The sequence below is a fragment of the Glycine soja genome, chromosome 6, assembly GCF_004193775.1.
Source record: "Glycine soja cultivar W05 chromosome 6, ASM419377v2, whole genome shotgun sequence".
In the NCBI taxonomy this organism is placed as follows: Eukaryota; Viridiplantae; Streptophyta; class Magnoliopsida; order Fabales; family Fabaceae; genus Glycine; species Glycine soja.
In genome coordinates, this window is record NC_041007.1 from 4,483,524 (window position 1) to 4,508,301 (window position 24,778).

The 24,778-nt window shown below is 33.1% G+C and overlaps 3 protein-coding genes across 3 annotated transcripts; 1 reads left to right on the forward strand and 2 right to left on the reverse strand.

The window, feature by feature from the left end:
- Positions 1-1,399: 1,399 nt before the first annotated feature.
- LOC114414892 (histidine kinase 5-like) lies at positions 1,400-9,302 on the forward strand. Its single transcript, XM_028379338.1, has 13 exons — positions 1,400-2,707; positions 2,881-2,937; positions 3,135-3,362; positions 3,552-3,645; positions 3,740-3,946; positions 4,133-4,263; positions 6,574-6,623; positions 6,803-6,885; positions 7,075-7,167; positions 7,316-7,419; positions 7,493-8,275; positions 8,378-8,545; positions 9,169-9,302. The coding sequence occupies exons 1-13, from the start codon at positions 1,985-1,987 to the stop codon at positions 9,298-9,300; spliced, it is 2,853 nt and encodes a 950-aa protein (XP_028235139.1). The 5' UTR covers positions 1,400-1,984; the 3' UTR covers positions 9,301-9,302.
- Positions 9,303-15,256: 5,954 nt separating this feature from the next.
- Positions 15,257-21,165, reverse strand: LOC114414890 (uncharacterized protein At1g32220, chloroplastic-like). Its single transcript, XM_028379335.1, has 10 exons — positions 20,833-21,165; positions 20,354-20,471; positions 20,184-20,272; positions 19,984-20,042; positions 19,831-19,886; positions 19,189-19,249; positions 16,940-17,019; positions 16,493-16,535; positions 16,121-16,182; positions 15,257-15,639 (listed from the first exon to the last, which is right to left on the reverse strand). The coding sequence occupies exons 1-10, from the start codon at positions 20,886-20,888 to the stop codon at positions 15,472-15,474; spliced, it is 792 nt and encodes a 263-aa protein (XP_028235136.1). The 5' UTR covers positions 20,889-21,165; the 3' UTR covers positions 15,257-15,471.
- Positions 21,166-23,153: 1,988 nt separating this feature from the next.
- Positions 23,154-24,228, reverse strand: LOC114414891 (ankyrin repeat-containing protein BDA1-like). The gene has a single exon (XM_028379336.1). It carries the CDS (start codon positions 23,855-23,857, stop codon positions 23,321-23,323), a length of 537 nt encoding a protein of 178 aa, XP_028235137.1. The 5' UTR covers positions 23,858-24,228; the 3' UTR covers positions 23,154-23,320.
- Between the last annotated feature and the right edge of the window lie 550 nt (positions 24,229-24,778).

The following is a 24,778-nucleotide window of genomic DNA, read 5'->3' on the forward strand; positions in this document are numbered from 1 at the left end:
GTGTCAGTATAGTACGTTAAACACTATAAAATATAAATTACTATATATTTTTCTTGTATCAATTTTCAATGTAATGAATTTTTCATCCTCTACCTATCATTTTTCCACTAAAACTTTCTCAAGTTAAATGTGCTCATTATTCTTTCTTTATCTCTCTTACACATCATGGAAGGAAGGAAAGAAAAAAATCATGAAACCTATACTTTTCACCAACAAGAAATTGAATAAATAATCTATTTGATCTCTCAAATATTATCCTTTTTCGTTTTAAATTAGAGTTTAATAGTCAGTTCGTATTAAAATAATTTTATATTATCATTTAATCATAAATCATTGTTGATATATTTTTTAAAATAATTATCATAAAATTTAACAAACTTATTATAAATGATAATTATGATTAAATAATAATATAAAATTTTAAATTGTTAGTTTATAGCCTATTTGATCTTTAAATTAATAAAATTGTATAGATAATTCTTCAAACATTAAATATTTATTAATTTAATTTCTATACTGATAATTTTATTATTTATTTTTCACTTATCTAAAAGATTTTTACACACACTAGAAATTGAATATAAATTATTCCGTTAAATAGGTCGTTTTAACTCAAATGAATGCAACGAGATCTTGGACCGCTACACCAACCCTTTGAGTTTCATATTTTTATTGTTCAAAATCTGATTTAAAATATTTAAATAATTAGAGGGCTTGAGAAATGTAACACGCATATGTATATACTTTAAATGGACAAAAACAATTCTAGTGACAGTCAAAGCGTTCAAAATAGTGAGTAGGATTCATAAAATTTTGTAATTCTCAATATTTTTAATTACTTCCTTCGATTCATATTAAGGTATGATTAACAAATTTGTTAAAATGAAAAAATAGTTAATTTAATTGAAAATATTAAATTTGTCCTCAACTATTATTTTTAAACTATTCTAAAAAAACTTTAAAAACATTAATGAATTATGATTTTTTAACTGTCACATTATTTTAGAACTGACTTTAATTTAAAATATTTTTGAAAAAAAAATTAATAAAGGAAAAATTATGTTTAACCTTATAAAAAAAAATCAAGATATACTTTTAATTTAAAACTTATTATAAGGATACGAGGCAGAAATACGCAATTGACATTTGGTGTAAGATTTAAAGAGAACGATCTATATTTAAGGAGAGAACTGTACTCTGAAATTTTCTTGAATATGAGGCAGAATTAATAAAGAGAACATCACTCACATCACTTGGGAAAGGGCGGGGAACAGCAACGGCTTCGTCAGGATTTTAAAAAGAACAACAACATCATAAAATATTCTACTAGTAAATGGTTGTTTAGTTAACTAACACCTGAGATGAGACTTTGTTTTTTTTTTACATAGGAAAGAAAACTCTCTCCACCTTGTTAACATAACATAACATTGTTGCCTCACAAGACAGGAAATAAACACAACCACAGTTAAGAAAGCCAAAAATTTCTCCATCATTTTGCACATACCTCTCTGGGATTCCTTTTTTTATTAAAGATTGTTCCTTTGTACCTCACATATTTATAAACACATGCTGCCCTCTCCAACCTCCATATGCTAACTGCTTCTCTATATACAATAGAGAGTTTCTTCCAATTCCAAACTGAATTGAATTTCTGTAAATTAAAATCAATCTATGCACCACAGTTTTTGGAGAAGTTAGAAGAAAGAACTTCTATATAAGTTAAGCATATAATTTGATTTTAACTTACAAGAGAAGCTCAATTCAATTTAGCTTATGAGAGAAACTCAATTCATTTTATCTTCTTTTCTTCTGTAATTAAGTGGTTATGAAGAAATTTATTCAACCAGGACTTCAGTATCAAACTTATGTGAGACAGATCTTCTCCTAACATATTGCAGTGCTTGGGCTTCCATCCGAGTGTGCTGTTTGGTGTCTCTTATGATGCAAAAGGCCAAAGAGATATTGAACTTGCAATAGTACTTTCATGCTCGGCGAGATGGAGAATGATTCTATAGAGGACATGGACATTGAAGCCCTTCCTTCAATGTGGCCTCAAGATATTGGAACCGAGGTTGGGAAGCAGTTTAATATAGAAAAGGCTGGAAGGGACCAAGACATGTTAGAGGAGGTTACAATCATAGAGGAGCCAACTATAGTTGATTTCAAGCGTCTCATGGAGCTTACAGATTTTACAGAAAAGGGCTCTTCTCAGTTGGCATATCTAATGAAGCAATGGGAGTACAAACAGGCCAGTGTCGTGCGTCTTCTCAGAGAAGAACTTGACAACCTAAGCAAGCAAAGGCAGGATGCTGAGCTCAGGAAGTTGGAGATATTGGAAGAGCATCGATTCGAGGAAGAACAATATGGGGGAGATAAGCGTCCAGTTTCTATATTGGATGAAGTTTATGATGGTATATGGCAAGATATACCTTGCAGGAAAAGTGATGTTGTGGTTCAAAACAAGAGGAGTGAGATTGATGTTGAGTATGACACTGTCATGTACTGGAAACAGCGAGCGTTGCATTCAGAGAAGCAGCTGGAGGCAAGTATCCAAAGAGAAGAGATACTTGAAGAAAAGTTGCATGAAAGAATAGCAAACATTGAAAGGCAGTCCTCTCCTGTGGAAGAACTCTCCCAGATCCTGAAGAGAGCAGATAATTTCTTGCATTTTATACTCCAAAATGCACCTGTTGTTATTGGCCATCAGGTATATGATTGCGAGTATATTGAGTTTTTCTTATGGAATAATCTTAGCATATTTTATACGACTTGAATTTGATTAAGAGATTTTGAGTGCTCTTTTGAGTAGAGTAACAAGCATGAAGTTACTGCTTGCCATACTGAGGGCTCTTTTAATCCGCTTGATATTTTTTCTTCCAGGACAAAGAGTTGCGCTATTGCTTTATCTATAATCATTTTCCAAGTTTACACGAGGAGGTAATGATTGCTGTTGAAACTCTGGTTGCAAAGTTATATGGTTAACGTTGCATCAATTTGTTTTGTTCTAATTGTTTTCTATCAAAAACTGCTGAAAACTCAGAAGAAGCTTGTTTCCTCTCTTTTAGTTGTTTTGCAAGGGATTTTTAAGCATGCTGAAATATCTTAGCTCTTTTTAACTTACTCATCTTTTTCAGGATATCATAGGAAAAACCGATGTTGAAATATTCACGGGAGCTGGTGTTAAGGAAGCTCAAGAATTTAAGAGAGAAGTTTTGGAAAAAGGACTACCTGCAAAAAGGGAAATCACTTTTGAGACAGAACTATTTGGGTCAAAGACATTTTTGATATATGTAGAGCCTGTGTTTAGCAAAGCAGGGGAGACAATTGGAATAAATTACATGGGAATGGATATAACAGATCAGGTAAATGTTGTTGTCGTTGTTGTTGTCTTTTTTTTTTGAATCAGTTTAACTTGCATTCTTTTTTTAAACCGAGTCAAATGGCATGTAATCGATGTAGCTAATCTCACCTAGTAGGTAAGGCTTTGTTGTTGTAGTAATTGCATTCTTGTTCTTATATAGAGAATATTTATATTTCTTAATAAAATGCAGGTGAGAAAAAGAGAAAGGATGGCAAAGATTCGGGAAGAGATTGCTGTTCAGAAAGCCAAGGAAACAGAACTGAATAAAACCATTCACATTACAGGTTTAATCATTCAGTAAAATCTCATTTATCAAATTTACTTCAATTTGTTCTTACTACAAGACAACTTATTATGTTCCCCTCCTCCTTTTAATAGAGGAGACTATGCGAGCAAAACAAATGTTGGCAACAATGTCTCATGAGATAAGATCTCCATTGTCTGGGGTTGTTAGCATGGCTGAAATTCTTTCTAACACAAAACTCGATTGGGAGCAAAGACAACTCCTGGATGTCATGCTATCTTCGGGAGATTTGGTTCTTCAAATTATAAATGACATACTTGATCTTTCCAAGGTCGAGTCAGGTTGCAAATCTATCCTTGTGAATTATATAAAGACTAATTTTAATTATTTGGAGAGCAACTTGGAAGTTGCTTATGATTAAGACAAAAAAGTTGCTACACATCCTCCAAAATCCTGTTTTTAAGTTTCATTTTAGGTGCTGATATTTTAAGTTTCTACACATCCTCCAAAATCCTGTTTTTATGTAGGAGTGATGAAATTGGAAGCTACAAAATTCCGGCCAAGAGAGGTAGTCAAGCATGTACTCCAGACCGCTGTGGTTTCATTGCAGAAAATATTAACCTTAGAAGGACATGTAGCAGATGATGTACCTATTGAGGTGGGGACTCGGTAATGGTTGCATTCTATGCTGTCACATATATAGAATTATTAATTGTCCTTAAATTTGTTGGTTAAATTTGAAAATCGAGATAATACTTGGATAAATCTGAAGTCGTGTATAACACTTTCAGATTGAATCAAATTTCGGGGTTCAACCAAAATTGTCCAATCGGATAAAATCAGAAGATTATAACTCAAGAGTTTTGTTTTGGTCTTGTATGTTTTGTCACATCGTTATGCTTTCTGAACCAGAATGATTATTTATAATCAAAGAACAGGTGGTTTTTGGCGGTTGATGGAAGTTTTTTTATTTTAAAAACTGCCGTTGATGGAAGTTTTAGTAACTTCCATGTAACTTCCAACCGTTGATGGAAGTTTTAGTAACTTCCATGTAACTTCCAACCTTTGCCTAAACCGAACATCTCGTTATTACATTAAAACAAGCGTGCACTCTTATTTTAACATAATAAAGAGATCAATTACACTAAAATGTCCAACAAACCTCCCCCATTTTAGTGTAATTACCGATCAAATCACCAAAGTCATAACATACCACAAACTACTGCATAGATGAAATATCGTGACGATTGAATTTCATCTTAGCAAATTATACGTTTCAAATATTCGAATATCAGGGTGTCACTAAGGATTGAACCCTTTCTATTCATAATGAATACATGAAGATAATCTGCACAATAGTTTATAACATTACTCTTGCTCGACACTAGTTTTACTAGCCTGTGTCCCTATCCTTCATAAGCATATCAAAGCCAAGTCCCAGCTTCTTGAAGCGGCTAAACTTCATGCTTATATAGGTAGTCCTTTTCTTTTTTTTTTTTTGCACCTGCAAATGCAATTTTTCAAAAGAACCATTAAGAAGTTATACTTCAACCTCCTTAACTTGCAGAACCGAACACATTCCTTTTGGGATACTTTCGATGATGTGTTCCAATCTCTACATGTTAAGCTTTCCACATTGAATTCAGCACCTAATGTCATATTAGATGGGAATTGGGTATCTTAACATAAGAGATTTCAGATGGACTTTAATCCTAATCCCACAGCCGACCTTTTCACGAGATCTCTACTTAACCCTTTGGTTAAATGATCGGCCAAATTATGCTGAGTTCTCACAGCCCTACATCCCCAAATTTTGAGATAACTCAAATTTGGTGTCTTTTTGTGCCAAAGTTCATATGGCGTAACCTTATTCCTTTTGTTAGGAATTCGGTTCAACAAGTAACAGACTGCCAACATAGCCTCACCCCAAAATCCTTCACTTGAACCTGAATAGGATAACATGAAATTCACCATTTCTTTCAAGGTTCTATTCTTCCTTTCGGCTACACCATTCTGTTGTGGTGCATAGGGAGTTGTAGTTTGATGTATTATTCCAGTAGATTGAAAATAAACTGGATCATAATACTCACCTCCCCGTTCAGAATGTGTCCACGACAAATGTAGTCGTCGTTCTCCCATTTCGAACGCTTCCTTGTTTGATCCAGAGTTTCGTCTTCCATATACACCGGCATCGGTGTACTCAGCACATACACCACATTCAATGTTGTCAAGAGAAAGTGCATCTTCTTCTGCCATCTTCTGAAATCCTGCCCTTCAAACTTGTCCAACTTCGCAAATTTGCTTGTCATCTTCGAACTATCGTTCGTCATCTCGAAATATTTGATTCAATCTTTTGTTGGTTAAATTTGAAAATCGAGATAATACTTGGATAAATCTGAAGTCGTGTATAACACTTTCAGATTGAATCAAATTTCGGGGTTCAACCAAAATTGTCCAATCGGATAAAATCAGAAGATTATAACTCAAGAGTTTTGTTTTGGTCTTGTATGTTTTGTCACATCGTTATGCTTTCTGAACCAGAATGATTATTTATAATCAAAGAACAGGTGGTTTTTGGCGGTTGATGGAAGTTTTTTTATTTTAAAAACTGCCGTTGATGGAAGTTTTAGTAACTTCCATGTAACTTCCAACCGTTGATGGAAGTTTTAGTAACTTCCATGTAACTTCCAACCTTTGCCTAAACCGAACATCTCGTTATTACATTAAAACAAGCGTGCACTCTTATTTTAACATAATAAAGAGATCAATTACACTAAAATGTCCAACAAAATGCTGGACTATTTCAACATAACTATTGTCACATATTTAGCATATTTACCTATCGAGGTGTATGAGTAGCAATGTAGCATAAAGATGTGTCACTCGAGACCATAACTTAATACAAAGCATGATTTCATCTGATTTGTGCTAACTGTTTGCACCTCATTTGCTTCTTGCATAATTGCAGGTCATTGGTGATGTTTTAAGGATGCGGCAAATTCTCACAAATTTAATTAGGTACTAAGCTTCACGTGATTAATTGGGTAGTCTTATTTCCAATTAGTTTGTCACGTAAATGATCCAAATTTTCATTTCCATTTATTCTTTTGATGCAAATAAAGTATAATAGGAAAAGAAAAAATCTATCATGAAAGTAGTTCTGTTGCTCTACATTCATTATTGCTAATATTTTGCAGCAATGCCATCAAGTTTACCCATGAAGGCAGAGTTGGAATAAACCTTTACGTTGTGTCAAAGCCTAATTTTGCAAAAGCAGAAGACATCCAAATGATGACTCCAAACCAATCAACTATGTCAGTGAATGGTGTAAAAGAAGAACAACATCTCTCAAAACCTCAAAGTGGCAATGATGGAAATCTTCTTGATGGTTGTCAAAAACATGACGACCATCCCAGTCAAAACCATGCATTCAATGACGAATGTGGATCTCCGGCCAAAAGTGAATGCTCAATGAATGGAGACACTGAGGAGCAACCTTATTCAGCTGAAACAACGGTGTGGATACGTTGTGATGTATATGACACAGGCATAGGAATACCAGGTATATTATACTATATGGTGAACCTCATCTTTTATTCATCACGAACCCTGATGTTTTAGAAATCTATTTTGCATTCACTAGTGTGATTTTTCTTACAGAAAAAAAGTACTCATCAGATGAATATTTTTTCCATGTTGTAGTGCGACAGAAGATGCTATACCAACCTTATTTAAAAGGTACATGCAAGTCAGTGCAGACCACACTCGAAAGTATGGTGGCACAGGGCTAGGACTAGCAATATGCAAACAACTGGTAAATTGAAAATCACATTTCATTTGTTTTCTTAACTAACTAAATTGCTAATGTTTCTTTGCACTTGGAATAGGTTGAGTTGATGGGGGGTCAACTAACAGTTTCTAGCAAAGAACACTATGGTTCTACTTTCACTTTCATTCTTCCATACAAGGTTTCAATCGCTTGTGATCATTCTGATGATCCGGATGAGCTTTCTGATTTGGAGAATAATGATGTCGCATCTGATGATACAATAGAGAGTTTCTTCCAATACCAACCACACACTTTGGGCTCTCTTTTCTCTTCTAATGGATCTAGCAGGACACAGAAGTTATTAACACACAAAATTGGCTACACCAGCTCACATAAACTTGGTGGATTTTCTGAGAGTTTATATTCAAAAGGGACATGTTCAGTTGATGATGCATCTTCTGTGGTTGATGCTCCGGAGACGTCTGAATTGGCTAGTTCATCTGGTCACAGCCTAGAAACAAAGAACAAAAGTTTGGTTAGAAGAGATAAACAGCATCAAGATAAGGCTCGTGCTTGGTCCTTTAATGGTTATGCAGATTCCTCTGAAGTTACTGTGTCAAACGGAGAAATGGCTGGAGCAACAAAGTCAAGTGAACCCCAACAAACATGTCAGGGTCAAGGGAAGGCAAACACAACTACTCAATGTGTTACAAGCAGCAGCACATCAGAAGTAACCAAATCCACAATAAAGCCTAAGATCCTTCTTGTTGAAGATAACAAGATTAATGTCATGGTGACACAGTCCATGATGAAGCAATTAGGCCATAGCATAGATGTTGTGAACAATGGAGTGGAAGCAGTACGTGCAGTTCAGCGCCACACTTATGACCTGATTCTGATGGTAATTTCTAGGGATCTCAGAATGCTATCTTGTAGCAATTTTGCCATACAAATCTGAGCTTGGTATAAGTTCTACTAATCATTTGGTACTTGCACTTCACAGGATGTCTGCATGCCAGTTATGGATGGTCTTCAGGAAACAAAACTGATTCGGACTTTTGAGGAAACAGGCAATTGTGATGCTGCAAGAAGTTCGGGAATTGAGGAAAGTCTACCAGATCCAGATTATGAATGTTATGTACCATTTACAAAGCGGGTCCCCATTGTTGCGGTAAGTACTTACTACTTTGTCTCCTGTAATTCCTTCAAGTGTGACTACTCTTTATCTAGACTATAACCCTGAACATGCACGTTAACTTCTATAAGTATATCAGCAAAAGGATGAGTAGCAACACATTTCTAACATACTCTTTTCTGTTGTTTCAAATTTATTGTAAACTACAAAATCATGAATTTGGCTCGTTAAATAAGAAAAGTAACCCACAAAATTATGATTTCCTATAGATTTCAGCCAATGATAAAAAGTATGTTCAAAAGAGTGTATTAGAGATTGTGTTCTTACTTGTTATTAGTATTTCTCATGTCAGCAAATAACTTTCATGTGTAAGTTGTATATTCAATTAATTATACAGGTATTATTAGACTATTACAAAAATATTTCCATCCTTAATAGTTTCTTCAGAAGCCTTGATTTTCCTGCTTGTTCAATTTTGCTAATAAGTTCCTATGGACTAATTCAAATTCTGCTAGTTACCAAATAGTTGCTTTTGGTCAAAACTAATGCTAAACAATCTTTTGGCTGGTTTCAATTTAATATTGGAATAAATTTCCTCTTCTACAAAAGTAATTTTGAGAAGTAAATGATAATTGTCTTCATATCTCATCTTAATGCAGATGACAGCAAATGCTTTGTCAGAGAGTGCTGAAGAGTGTTTTGCAAATGGTATGGACTCATTTGTGTCAAAACCTGTGACTTTCCAAAAACTGAAAGAATGTATTGAACAATACCTTGTAAATTTCAGCTAGTGTATACAAGAACATATAAAATAAAAGCCTAGGAAAGTTTTGTAATGAATGCATGATGTTCTCCAACTTTGTTATTGCCTACCTTAGGTTGTATAGATCTACAATATTTTTTTCATCTCCTCAAATTTTTCAGTATATATTTATGAAGGGAGTGCAGGAATCTCCTCTAATAATTAATAACTAGTACCTAGGATTATATATAATGATTAGTTATTTGTATACTAATTACTAATCTCAGAGTGATACACTAAATTTAATTAGGAGACATTTTTAAAAGTTTCTAAAATGTTATTTCAACAACCTATTATATAAATCCACAAGTTAAAAATGACACCTATTTGGTTAATTAAGTGTATATATAAGAAGATTTAATCTTTTTTACGAATATTTTTAACTTATTATAATGAAACTTATCAAATTAATTGCGACAAACTTATTAATGATTAGTACTTACCATATAAGCTAAGTTCTTAAATACTTAATTATTTGTTCACACAAATTAAAACATTCATAGTATAAAAATAATATAGTTGATTCCAACTATTTTGAGTTTGAATTTTGAAATATAACTATGTTCAATAGTTGAAGATTATCATCTATAATAATTTTATTTAACTTGAGCATGATTTACTTCTATAAAAGATATATGTTTTTTTTTATTTTTATAATATACGTTTTAAAAAAATTATATCAAATTAAAGTAATATTTTCCTTTTTATAGTTATTAATTCAATGAAGTTTTTAATTTATCTCATTTTTTTATAACTGATAACTTAAATTTATTTAATCGACATTTATAATTTAATTTTAAATATTTATATTTTCTGATAAGTAAATATTTATAATTTTTAAATATTTAAATGTCTTTCGTCCGTCTCATCACCTCATTTAATTATGATTTTTAATTTAGCTCTTAATTTTTTTAATTTTCAAATTATATATAATTATTACCTTTTTTATTGAAAATATAAATATATATGAAAATAAACATTTTCTTGTTTCATTATTTTAAAAATCAATGCAAAATGTAATAATAAGACATGTGTATTAACAACAATGCAACCGGTTAGATTATTCAAAATCATTTTATAATATCACAGTTAAACGTCCTAGTCTCTCATTTCTTTTATTTGTATGACAAGATGAGAATTATCCTATAGATGCCATATTCATGGTGGTTTAAAATGTAAATCATAGTATTCATTCATTCTTATGTAAAATGAGAATGAAAAATTAAAAATATTCTTTCTCGAAATATGGACAAATGAAAGTTGATTTCTAAAGTAATAGACTAATAGTCAATTGCAATAAATAATTATAATTATTATATACAAATTAAAGACAAGTGTTTCTTATCATAATCTAAGTTGACTCTCCCCACTACGGTCGTCACACATATTATTGTTAATTAATATCAATATTCAATAGCATCCCCGAACTTGTATCAATGCGTGTTAGAACAGTAACAACATTTAATTACGTCATTATTACCATCTATTTTCTCTGGAAAACTTCAACGCGTCTTTCTGTCTATGACCGTACATTTTAAGTTTTTTGGCTAACCTAATGTATATCGAACTTCCCCAACAGTAGAAGACGATAAATATGCATGGCATAACCACAGTGGCAGTGTTTAACCTGAGGCTGGGTGATATAACCATCATCGAGAACACGTAGCACCCAGAAAAGATAGAAAGTGGGAAAGTAACTATAAGGCGGATGCGCCCTCGTGGCATTAGCAAACATATCATCAAAATTGATAGATAAAAGGACCATGTATTGAAGGACCAAAACCAGAAGAACGTTTGCATTTTCATCACCACTTTCCCTACAATTTTTGGCGTTGCATAATCCCTCTGAAGCAATGATGCCCTAGTTTTCTTTGAGGTTGTGACACTACTAGCCTCACCTTGGTAAACTCCACGGAGGGGGCTAAGTGCTGCTTCGTACGTGCTCGTTACGAAGAGAATAGCACCCATCAACAAAGCATTGCGTGTATCGTTTGATATTCGCTTTCTGAGGCGAGTAACATAGATTTCTATTCGTTCATTGAATGTGATTTTTGCTCTTAGCTCTTCTTCTAGGAGTGGAACATTGGCTAGTGAAAACTGTGACACCCTCTACCCCTCACATATATACTAAGAAAGGAATAAACATTCAAATATTAATTAAAAGTATTTTTTAAAAAAAAATTTAAATACAAGCCTTTCAAAGGGATCAAAGTCTCACATTCACTTTCTTCTACATCATATAATAAAGTCATCTCGATTCAAACAAGACCGTCTAAGACTTCATACAATTAATATAAAATCTATATCCTAATGTCACATCCTATTAGAGCATTGTGTTCCCGTGTCCTCTAGCATGAGGTTCTTCATAATCATCCACCTATTCATCTGCTCCCCCGAACACAAGTTCAAGATCATCACAGGATCCAAACACAACAACACACAGGGAGTGAGTTATCACATTCCTAGCTAATAGAAAAACAAGACAATTAAATATACATATTATATAAATGAGATACCACTTGCTTAAACATAGCTCACATAATTTCATCACTTTGTCATTCAAAACTCATTTTTCAATCATCAATCACATTACACAAGAATCTCACACTCCGATCAAGATATAATAACACCTCAATTTCATAATAAACAATTAACAAGCATATGCAACAGTTATGCTAAGACTCAATCCTATATGCAATGTGGTAACATGTTAGTGAAAAACCACCCTGGGGCGCTTAGGAGTACATAACAAGACACACCACACAATGAGTTTGTCAGGTCACTCTCACTAAGTAAGATCAGAGGAAGACCAGTTAGGGTCACGATGTTTTGCGAGAGTGCTTCAACCATATGGGATCAACATAGGCTTAAAGGAGTACTCAAATCCAGTGACCCCCAAGGCCTACACTCCGAAGAGTCCGCCAGGGCCTCTCCCTCCTGATTCGGGTCCAACCCCTAAAATAATTTTGCATACAGACACTGCTCATGAATTATACAATACCCACAATCTTACACTCGTGTTTTAAACACGTTCAACACAATTGCGCTACGATTTAACACTGGTTCCTAAATAGGAAACCTACATTTTCTCTTTAACACTGCGCATCAACGTTTTTCTCAAGATAACACTGGTCAGGTTATTGTACAATTCATAGCTTACAACACAAGTAATTTCACATCAAGTGTTAACTACACACTTATCCACAACTAAAATTCATTCACAATTTCACATCTCGTAGTATTACAATCCACCATCACATGTTTACACGTATCTCACAAATTAACACATGTTCAACTTTACACTTATACTCAATCTTAATAACAATATTATAATCTCAAAGCAACATGTTATTCCATAATTCATCACATATTCCATTTATAAACACTGATCATGAATTACACAATACCACGACCTCACACTCATGTTTCAAACACGTTTAACACATTGCGCTACAATTTAACACTGGTTCCTAACTAGGAACCTACACTTTCTCTTTAACACTGCGCATAAACACTGGTTGGGTTATTGTATAATTCATAGCTCACAATATAATTAATGTAACATCAAGTGTTAAACACATCCACTTATTCAAAATCGAATATCATGCCCACACTTTAACATCTCATAACATCACATCAACCATCTCATAACATTCCTAATGATATTCATAAGGTACAACATACACATGTTCATCAAATTTAACTATAATATTTTCAAACTCCAACACTGAATAATTTTTGGAATCATACTATAACAACTCTAAAATATTATTTACATAAATTATTAATATAAATAAATATATAACTACTTCTATATATATAAACTAGTATACATCATATTGAATCAAATTTCAAAGTAAGCTTTCAATGCACAAATTCTAAATAATTATATGAACACTTTGGTCAATTTCAATTATGATATTAATTTTAAATTATATATAAAAAACTAAAAAACAAGAAAAAGAGAAAATACAAAATCAATATCTCACTCTAAATTTCTCCTTACTTTATTTCATTAATTTATGTTAATTAGAAAAATGCTTGATTTATAGAGTTCACGCTCAACACAATATCATATCAATTTCATAACAATTGATTTGTCAAACATATATAATTCACAATTAAAACTATACGGATAGAATAAAAAATGACGGAAACACCCCACAACCCATTCCAATTGATACTCTAAGGATCCATATACATATTCTCACTAATCCCCAATTGTGAATAACTCATCCCTTACCTCTAAACGGACTCACGTGTCTTCAGCCAGCGATAGCAGCATCTCTAGCGATTTCCTGAGATTTCTTCATTCTTTTCCTCTAACTGTTTCGATAGAGTTCCCAAACGTCATAGAGACAGAAAAGGGATTAAAGCCTCCACTTGTACTGTCTTGGTGCGATTTCTTTTTCTCTCTCCGTGAATATTATCTCGCAAATCCCAACGGTGAAGGTGTGTCTAACTAAATCGCGAACCACATATCAAAATTTCATGAAAATTAACAAAATTGGGATCGTAGTTTTATTGAGACCGTTTTGAGTTTCTGCGGGAAAGGAAAAGGCTACGATGCGAAAGGTATTTCTCTCAGCTCAAACATGATGTCAAAATTCCCAACGGTGAGAATGCTCGGAATTGGGTTGCGAACGTGGTGCTCAAATTTCACGACGATCCAACGATAAATGAGTCCAAGATCGTCATTTTTCTAAGACAAATTTGGTGGGCTGCGGGAAAAAGAATGAATTTTGAAAGAAGAAGAGAAAAAATGAAATTGAAAGGCAGAGAAGTCAGTCTGAAAACCGACCTTGCATTTTGCTATTTATAACTAGGGGTATTCATGACCTATTATTTACTCTATTTATTTATTTTTATTATTTTATAAAAAAAGAAACTATTTTATTCTCGATCAAATGAATAATAAAATACCTTTTTTATTTTCTCTCAAACCATTATTTTATTATAACTATTTTTCTTTATTTATTTACTTATAAAACATCATTATTCTCTAAAATTTTATTTACGAAAAATAAAATGGAATGTTACAAAAACCCACGTAAAAGCTCCTCATCTAACTAACTCATCTCTTATCAATGCACTGTGAGCCTGAGTTTGATTGATCTCCACTATGTCCAACGCAGCATATCAAAAGCACCATATTGAAATTAACCTATGATTTTTTTTGGGTTCAAATTAACCCATGATTAAATAAACTAACCTAGAAATTATTAATCCAAGTGGAACTATGTTACGTCTCTTTAAATAAAATTTTTAATTTGAGTCTTTTAAATAGAAAAAATATGATTAAAAAGAAAAATCCTACTAAACAGTTAGATTCTCCAACGTAGATTAATTATCAGTAAAATCGGTGACATTTGACACCAATGTCATAATGAAAAAAAAAATCTAAAATTTATAAAAAGGGTCATTAAAGCTAATTTTGTAAACCCAAATTAAATAAGCTCAGGTCTTTTAAAAAGATTCTTTTTTTCTTTGAAGTAAAATATAAGAATCGAAAGATATGCCTCATGACTGTGGGAAGCCTTTGAGAACTGAAAGATGGAGAGCGGTGTTGCCTACTTCATCTTGCCAATTTAAAACCTTTTTCCCGGTCCTCAGCAAGTCTTTGGCAATTTCTCTGAAGCCATCCAACCAAGACCTCCAAGGCCTTAAACTGATCATATTTCACAGCAATGTGCAACGCAGTCTCACTTCGGACGGTCACATCTTCAATGGAACCAGGGCAAGCCGACAAGAACTTAGCCACAAGATCAGTTCTCCCAGTTTGAGTAGCAATATGCACTGTTGTGTTCATAATGCGGGTCTTCCAAAGACTGTTACTTGTAGTACAGTGCCCTAATTATGCCCCAATTCTAAACTAAGGTTACTCAATGGAGTAGTTGAATCAATGGACTCGGGCTAAAAAAAAACTAACAAATTAACAACTAATAAAAAAAATTCTTGATGTATTGTGAAATTAAAAAAATTGGTAAGGTAGATCTATGGCTACATGCACGCACGCACTTTCAGATTTTATTCTTTCAAGGATTTGGTATGGAGAAATATTCTCAGTTTAACAATAATAGTAAAACAAAGATATTCAGAAGCAAATCGCCCCAAATTAGATTTACCCAGAAAACAAAAGAAAGATAATTCTAGTTTTGATTTATTCTGACAGTAAACGTTGTATTCCATTGGCGTCAATGATCCCCGGGGGAAATACAGGATCAGTAGCAGTAGCAGCTGTAACAGCAACTTTTGCCACCGCATCAGGAGGTGTCAACGGAGGCCCAACAAGTGGGATATGGTTCGATTGTTTAGCAACTCGGAGAACCTACAACACTCAAGTGAATTACAGTAAAAAAAACATAGGAAACGACAAATTTGGGGCGATTTTTAAGCTGATATTAAGGACAAATATTTAGACATTCAAACAAAAAACTAATAAAAGTAAAATGAGCTATGCCATGAATGTATACCGCAAACAAACAAATACTCAAGAAAAGTCAGAACTTTGATTGCCGGGAAGAGAAATTCAAACTTCAATTTCAGGACACTTGCACCCAAAACCAATCAATCAACAGGTAAACAGTTTAGACAACCATAATTGAACAGGAAAATCCCTAATCCCCTCTATAAACTAAGAATAAATATGAAGAATGAAAAGATGGGGAAAACATTGCAGATACATATATTGGGCTTAGTCAGGTTATATACAAAAACTAATGTCAATTCATCAAAGGAGCTAAGTTATTTGCAAATCTGGATGGAAAAAACTAATGTCAACGTCATATTAGAGAGTCACATCAAATTACCATTTCCAATGGAACTGCAGCAATTCGAGTCTCATAAATTAATCCTGGCCTCAGAATTACTCCTGAAAAAGGCATGTGATAGTCCAATCATGTATGAGCATAATACTCCATAATTCCAAGAATGAGTTACTTCACTTTTTTTCTCCTTGTTAGATGGAAAACTTAACTTTCTTCATCCCTTGTACTATGGAAACATCTTTGCAATAGCTAGTAAAGAGAGATTAAAAAACAAGCGAAATGAACAGTGTCCCCTATTATCAACTAGGATAGCAAACACATTACAAGCCAAAAGATAAAATTTACCAACTTCTAAAACTAGTCTAGATTTAATTCAGACCTCCTAGGAATCAATGTAAGAGACTGAATATGTACCTCCAAATGGAAATCTGGTCAGAAGCTCTGTTTCCGCAGCTCTCTGCATCAATTAAGCCACTATATAAAAATTTCACGAGATTATAATAGAAAATATTTCAGTGTCAACTTTACAATTTTTTCTTTCATAGAAGTAGAAGCATGTATACATGATAAAGATTGCAGCCCAAAGAGAGAGAATTCAGAACATCACAAAGACAATAACTGATGACTGAAGAAGTTAATTATAACTATTAGCAGTGACAAGAAGAAAACCGGCCAATCACATATTGAATACTGTAAATTTTAAATGATTAACAAGTCAAAACTATTGAAGAGTTAATGTACCCACAACACAAGATGTTAAAAATTGATTATACTCCTCCATCACATATTTCCTGGCAAAGTTCATCAACTACTGATTCATTCCTCAAAATACCCTCACGATAAAAGAGTTGGACATATTACCTTTCCTATATTACAGCCCTGCAGTAAGTAATTAACTACACCAAAGTCAGCAGTAGAGATATAGACAAATCTTTTAACACCTGTGGGACCAAGGACAAATTATCCAACAATAAGTGCCAAAGAACTCTACAGGAGGAAACAATAACTAATACATCGCTGGACAACAAAATCAATTCCATTTTTTTTTAAAAAAAAAATAAATCTTGTAAACTGATGAACAGAAAATAGTTTCCAATAAATCAACTCACTGGCTAAATATCACCCTCAATAATTTAGAATAGGAGACAAAATAAATTCATGTTAGAATTCATTCACCAAAACACCAGTTTCTGTCATTAGACTCGTTCCATTTTCCACAACAAATAAATATATAGACATATTGGCAAAGGAAAAGCATAACAGAGACAAGACAACTGCCCTATTAGGTCTACAATTACATGAAATGAAGCAACATTCTATACACCTATCATGTCCCAAATTGGAAAACTATGCCAAAAAACATACAAGAATAGTATCTGAATATTGCACTATTTCTTTGCCAGAGAGACAGAAATTTATAACTGAAAAGCTCATACACATGATAATAAGTGCTAGAGGCTTCACAGAACAGAAAGCTTATAATTATGTTACACTAATGGGACAACAATTTCTAGCATATTATCCTATTTCAATGCCTTGTATGGCTTGACAACAGTCTTCCTCATTTGACAAGTTAAAACCAAGTATAGCAAGTCCATAAACATATAAAAACTAAACCTGAAGTTGTGGCCTGAATTGCTACACCAACTCTTTCTTATAATAAGGTGGACAATTGTGACAGGCTGACAGCAACCTAAGAAAACTTCTTTTCCCCCACTGACAGTACCATCCATCCTTTTCCCATCATTCCTCTTAGCCACTGTTAGTTTATTTCTTATAATTTGTAGTAACTTTTGATTAAAGTTTTTAAAACCAGACCAGACCGACCAGTTCAACCGGGGTCCAGAGACTCTAAAAAACTGGAACATCTCTGAACCGGTGGGAACCGGTATAGAAAACTAGGGTTGAACCGGTCTTTTTAAGATAAATACAAATACATTCCTAAATATTTCACATAAGTATCAAATATTTTCTCAATTATTATTATTTTTTATCTTATGAAACATATAATTTAATCATTTATACTAATTTATAATTTTTTAGATCCTAAATTTTTAATTATATATTACTTGATTACTTCAAATATTATATAATATTGAAAAATATAAAACCGGTTCAACCACAGTTTAACTACAGTCGAACCATCGAACCTTAAACCAATGCCTTCACCAGTTCAATCACTGGTTCAGTTTTAAAAACATTGCTTTTAATAGATTAATTGTCCTGTGTCAATCATTAGACAACAGGAGATATATTTTAGTTTAGGACAGCATTGACTCCTTTCATTACTTTTTCTCGGGGGTTCTCAAAATTATCCAGATAGAAGATTTGTGCTGTATTTGTACTTCTATGGCTATAACTACCTCATGACTGTATCTGGACAGGGGTGGCTAGAAATCTATCAGGGGAAAAACAGACTTGTTGCTCTGCAAGCTCTTACACTGCAATACTGACACAGATAAGGATATATTGAGCTGATATATTGACTCAGGTAAATAATAATCCCAAAAAATTAACAAGTTTTCAGTATGAGTTTACAATTTTGGCACTTCCATTTGAAAATTTTTGGGAGTATAGAATGCTTTTGGTAAGAAAATGTTTTCTCAAAGACAACTGTATGAATCTGTATCTGTGATTCCCCTAAAGTGGATTGAACAGTTAACCCCTGTCGCCTATACGTTTGTGGAAGACTAAATTATATTAATGCTGCATATAACAGTCTCCTAGACTGGTATTAGTGGAGAACTTGTGAATTCCAACACCATCAAGTATCAAGATGTTGTGATTTCAACAAGCCTAACATTAGCATGGAAATTTGTATTTTTTTTAATCTTTAAAAGGGATTATATATTTCAGTCAAAATTAAGCTGTCAGTCAATTGAACAATTTTTTTTCCAAATTTTTGTTAAGCCTAGTCTTATCATTTGATCTATTCAACAAATCCCACTTGGTGGAATAAGGCTCAGTTGCAGTTGTTATAAGCTCAAAAAGAAAGATTAGTATGGGCAATGCCCTGGCTACTCCAAGCAGTAGAACTAAAAAATAATGATGGTGACATTTGAAAAATTGGATTCAAAAGAATATGTATGAAATGTGAATTCCTCAATTACCTTGATCTGAAGCTGCTCTAATAGCATTGATGTTGGAGCCAAAACCACTCATAAATGAGATCTTATAAAAGAAACACAAGTTAGCACCACAGGCATATCATCACAAGGGAACAAATATTTACATATAAAATTCTGTATCCTAAGCGACAAAATTCAGACACATTAGGTTAGTTAGTGCCATGCATGCAGCATGCTTACTAAAAATCTATAATACTTTCAACCCAAATTATCTCACAGTATCACAAACACTCACATCCTTTTTTCCCTTTCAATCTGTTAGCATCAAGACTATCAAACCAAACTAAATAATCATTCTCATCAACATTCTCTAAATTCACCAGTGATAGAGGCTAGGCTCCAACCACCTTTACCTAGCTGACCCCAAGATGGGACAAAAAATTGTGAGATATATTGCCACAGAAAACTGATAAAAGAATGGACCCTCACCAAACAAGTTCTTTAAAATCTAAAGCAACATCTTATAACTGGAAAAGAAACAGAATAAAAAAAGAAGAAAGTAAAACCAACTTGGCTTTGGGCTTTCTCTTAGCTGCAAAATATTAACCGGGCATTTAACAAACTAAAGGGAAACTTGCAACTAAATTTTTACCAGGCAATATAACAAGAGAAGGGGAAACTTACAACAGCAGTGGCCCCATTCAGATGTTTTCTCAATGTAGCAGTTGAAAAGAGATTCCCTAATTTTTAGAAGACAGTTTAGATATATTAGACTATTATAATATCCTAGAAAGATTTAGTCTACAAGAAAATGCCAAAAAGAAAAAAAAGGCAGACCTTGATACCAAGCAAAATTCCTAGCCCAGGAATCATGCAGGGATGACCTACCATCATCCCTGTGAATGACAACGCAGATACATTACAAGAAGAAAAGTGTTAAATAATAAATATGAAAAGCAGGTAACAATGAAGTGTTTCCAATACAAAAAGCATGATAGATAGAAAGTTGCACAAATACCAAAAAAAAAAAAAAAAACCTGGTAGGACTCCCAGCACACATGCCACGATTTTGGGCTTCCATAAGAATGTTGATTCCAACAAAAAAATTGCCTCCAAACACAACCAACTTTAATAACATTCAACACAAGTTATAGGTTAGAAAACGCATATACAAAATGTTTCACATACGGTTATGTTGATAGAAGACCTTTTCCGTTGGGGGTGGAGGCACATTTACAGTCTCTGCTTCTTCAACTTTAAAGGGTTCATGAACTTTGTTAGAATCTGTGCAGAGATTTCTCCCGCTGATTGACACTACCGTGGCACTGCAACATAAGAAAAAGAAAAAAGAGAAAACACGATGCAATGACCTAATGAGTAATCTACAAATCATGAAGACAATCAACATAAAATTCAAATCACATTTGTACTGAACTTGACAGTGAGTTCCATAAATAAATAATTAAATATTAAACTCATGACACACTTAATTTGCACCGGCTATCCTCCACATAGCATATTATGCGCAACACTGTAGTTACCAAAAATAAAAAAATATATATATAAAAAGTCATAATATGTGTATATGAATATAAAATCAATATATTTAACAACAAGCACACGTCGAATTGAGCATAGAACGAAAAACTACACGCTAACGGAACATAACGCTAACAGACAGCATACTTGATCCTGAAAATGGAAGGCGTGGAATGGATCAAGCGCGAAAGCACTGTCCTCATTTTCTCTGTTGAGCTTTGGAATTTTCTTTACGAGACGAAGCTTGTAGGGTTAGGAACGGCGGAAAAGAATAGAGAGAGAGAGTCAAGTAACTGGGAAGTGACTTTATTCTAATAGCCGCGTGACATGAGCCTTCGCATTCGCCCAGAATACAGGAACAAACTTGGAATGGGCACCAGGCGCAACCACGTAAGCCCAATTCTGTTCAAACAATCTAGTTCCGGGTGTTACTAGGAGCACCCAGAATTTTTTTCTGGGGCACCCAAAAACATAGTGGAAGAATAAAACAATGAGTAAATAGACGTTATAAATAAATAGTATTGCTATATATAAAACTAATCCCGTGTTTAAGAAGGCCTCAAGAATTTCGAGCGAACCTAGCCAGCAAAAGTTGATGGAATTTGGACTCAAAAGAATGGGGGTGCAATTCTAGACTATAGTTGCTTTTGGTCAAAACTAACGCTAAACAATCTTTTGGCTGATTTCAATTTAATATTGGAATAAATTTCCTCTTCTACAAAAGTAATTTTGAGAAGTAAATGATAATTGTCTTCATATCTCATCTTAATGCAGATGACTGTGCTTTGTCAGAGAGTGCTGAAGAGTGTTTTGCAAATGGTATGGACTCATTTGTGTCAAAACCTGTGACTTTCCAAAAACTGAAAGAATGTATTGAACAATACCTTGTAAATTTCAGCTAGTGTGTATAAAAGAACATATAAAATAAAAGCCTAGGAAAGTTTTGTAATGAATGCATGATGTTCTCCAACTTTGTTATTGCCTACCTTAGGTTGTATAGATCTACAATATTTTTTTCATCTCCTCAAAATTTTCAGTATATATTTATGAAGGGAGTGCAGGAATCTCCTCTAATAATTAATATCTGGTACCTAGGATTATATATAATGATCAGAGTGATACACAAAATTTAATTAGGAGACATTTTTAAAAGTTTCTAAAATGTTATTTCAACAACCTATTATATAAATTCACAAGTTAAAAATGACACCTATTTGGTTAATTAAGTGTATATATAAGAAGATTTAATCTTTTTTACGAATATTTTTAACTTATTATAATGAAACTTATCAAATTAATTGCAACAAACTTATTAATGATTAGTACTTACCATATAAGCTAAGTTCTTAAATACTTAATTATTTGTTCACACAAATTAAAACATTCATAGTATAAAAATAATATAGTTGATTCCAACTATTTTGAGTTTGAATTTTGAAATATAACTATGTTCAATAGTTGAAGATCATCATCTATAATAATCTTATTCAACTTGAGTATGATTTACTTCTATAAAAGATATATGTTTTTTATTTTTATAATACACGTTTTAAAAAAATTATATCAAATTAAAGTAATATTTTCCTTTATATAGTTATTAATTCAATGAAGTTTTAAATTTATCTCGTTTTTTATAACTGATAACTTAAATTTATTTAATCGACATTTATGATTTATTTTTAAATATTTATATTTTCAGATAAGTAAATATTTATAATTTTTAAATATTTAAATGTCTTTCGTCCGTCTCATCACCTCATTTAATTATTTAGCTCTTAATTTTTTTAATTTTCAAATTATATATAATTATTACCTTTTTTTTTGAAAATATAAATACATGAAAATAAACATTTTCTTGTTTCGTTATTTTGAAAATCAACGCAAAATGTAATAATAAGACGTGTGTATTAACAACAATGCAACCCTTAAGGTTGTGACAGGGGGGCAAAGTGGTGCTTCGTACTTGCTCGTTACGAAGAGAATAGCAACCACCAACAAAACATTGCGTGTATCGTTTGATATTCGCTCTCAACATAGATTGCTATTCTCTCATTGAATGTGATTTTTGCTCCTTCTAGGAGTGGAACATTGGCTAGTGAAAACCCACCTAAAGTTCCTCCTCTAACCAACTCATTTCTGATCAATGCAGTGAGCCTGAGTTTGATTAATCTCCACTATGTTCAACGCTGTTGAGTCCTCAAAGTCCTTAACATTTTTGTCTATGTTGCTGTCTATCAACAACCTTACTGCCTACAAAGCATATCAAAAGCACCATATTGAAATTAACCTATGATTTTTTTTGGTTCATATTAATCCATGATTAAATAAACTAACCTAGAAATTGTTAATCCAAGTAAAACTAGGTTTCGTCTCTTTAAATAAAATTTTAAATTTGAGTCTTTTGAATAAAAAAAATATGATTAAAAAAAAATCCTACTAAACAGTCAAATTCTCTAACGAAGATTTTAAGTAAAACCAGTGATATTTGACACCAATGTCATAATGAAAAAAAAATCTAAAACTTATAAAAAGGGTCATTAAAGCTAATTTTGTAAACCCAAATTAAATAAGCTCATGTCTTTTAAAAACATTCTTTTTTTCTTTGAAGTAAAATATAAGAATCGAAAGATATGCCTCATGACTGTGGGAAGCCTTTGAGAACTGAAAGATGGAGAGCGGTGTTGCCTACTTCATCTTGCCAATTTAAAACCCTTTTTTCCCGGTCCTCAGCAAGTCTTTGGCAATTTCTCTGAAGCCATCCAACCAAGACCTCCAAGGCCTTAAACTGATCATATTTCACAGCAATGTGCAACGCAGTCTCACTTCGGACGGTCACATCTTCAATGGAACCAGGGCAAGCCGACAAGAACTTAGCCACAAGATCAGTTCTCCCAGTTTGAGTAGCAATATGCAAAGGAGTGAGACCTTCCCTCCCTTTGACTCTAACAAGGTCCTTGTTGATGTCCACAAAGCGACACACCATTCTGTAATGCTTGTTCTGCAAGGCAAGGTGCATGGGGCTAAGGCCACATTGATTCAGCTTCCATACAGATGAAGGTTTGAGTCTCATGATCTCAGTGGCGAAACTTGCATGCTCAGCAGCGGCTGCAACATGCAAAGGAGTATCAACAAATGGCATGAAATCTGTGTGCTCCAACACATATGGTTGCATCTAAATTAGTTTGTAGAGCAGGTCTATGTCACCGACTTGCGCAGCTGAAATTAATGAGTCAATCATGATGATAATTTAAGTGTAAAAGAAGGAAAAAGAGAGGATTGTTACGTATACATGGAAAAGCTAGTGTTTTAATGGTCCTGTTATAGCAATTTGCGGCCTCCTTGGACCATATATGGTCAACATGTACACCAACCGCATGATAGTTGTTTCTTGCTTTCGTACATAATTAATTACTTATTTTCTCAGCGTGTTTCTAGAATTGTTTCTTTCTACTTTCAAGGTTATCAACTTACAATTCTTTACTATTTCCTTTCATTTTCCCGTACCTTAGTCAGCTGTGAAAGGGTGAATCTTTCTTCTTCTTCGCTTCCGATGGTATACAAGGAAATTGGTTGTTAAACTGACCTTTTTTGTTTTTGTGGTAGTCAGAGTATCAACTAAAAAATGATGTATATTGTTCAATTTTCTAATAAATCAAAATCAATATCAACTACTACTTAACTTAATTTTATTTTGTTAAAGTCCTTTACTTTGCTCCAGTCCAGCCATATGCACTGTTGTGTTCATACTGCGGGTCTTCCAAAGACTGTTACTTGTAGTACAGTGCCCTAATTATGCGAACGTAGAAAATTGCTTGACTTACAATTTTTTTTTTAAAACACTTGAGATTTCATCATAGTTATTATCTAGGGACCATTGAATTTCAGTTGATTAAAATTATAATATGATCTAAATTAAATAAAAATAAATGTATTTATTCTTTTTCCTTCTTTTTTTAATTGTTTATGCTTCCGCATGTACTTTGCCAATTGTAAACTAAGGTTAAGTTTTTGGATGGAAAGAGTGAGATTAAGTCTTGATCATTTACTAATAGTCTACCTTACTCAATGGAGTAGTTGAATCAATGGACTCGGG

Bases quoted from the DNA above. Each gene is read 5' to 3' on its own strand.
- LOC114414890 (XM_028379335.1), bottom strand. From the start codon at position 20,888: ATGAGGACAGTGCTTTCGCGCTTGATCCATTCCACGCCTTCCATTTTC. The intron at 17,020-19,188 runs GTAATTGAGGAA...TTGGTCCCACAG, and splicing joins TAGAGCAGCTTCAGATCAAG to GTGTTAAAAGATTTGTCTAT. The intron at 15,640-16,120 runs GTAATTTGATGT...TGAGTGTTGTAG, and splicing joins CTGCAGTTCCATTGGAAATG to GTTCTCCGAGTTGCTAAACA.
- LOC114414892 (XM_028379338.1), top strand. From the start codon at position 1,985: ATGCTCGGCGAGATGGAGAATGATTCTATAGAGGACATGGACATTGAA. The intron at 6,624-6,802 runs GTACTAAGCTTC...AATATTTTGCAG, and splicing joins ATTCTCACAAATTTAATTAG to CAATGCCATCAAGTTTACCC. The intron at 8,546-9,168 runs GTAAGTACTTAC...ATCTTAATGCAG, and splicing joins AGCGGGTCCCCATTGTTGCG to ATGACAGCAAATGCTTTGTC.
- LOC114414891 (XM_028379336.1), bottom strand. From the start codon at position 23,857: ATGCAACCATATGTGTTGGAGCACACAGATTTCATGCCATTTGTTGAT.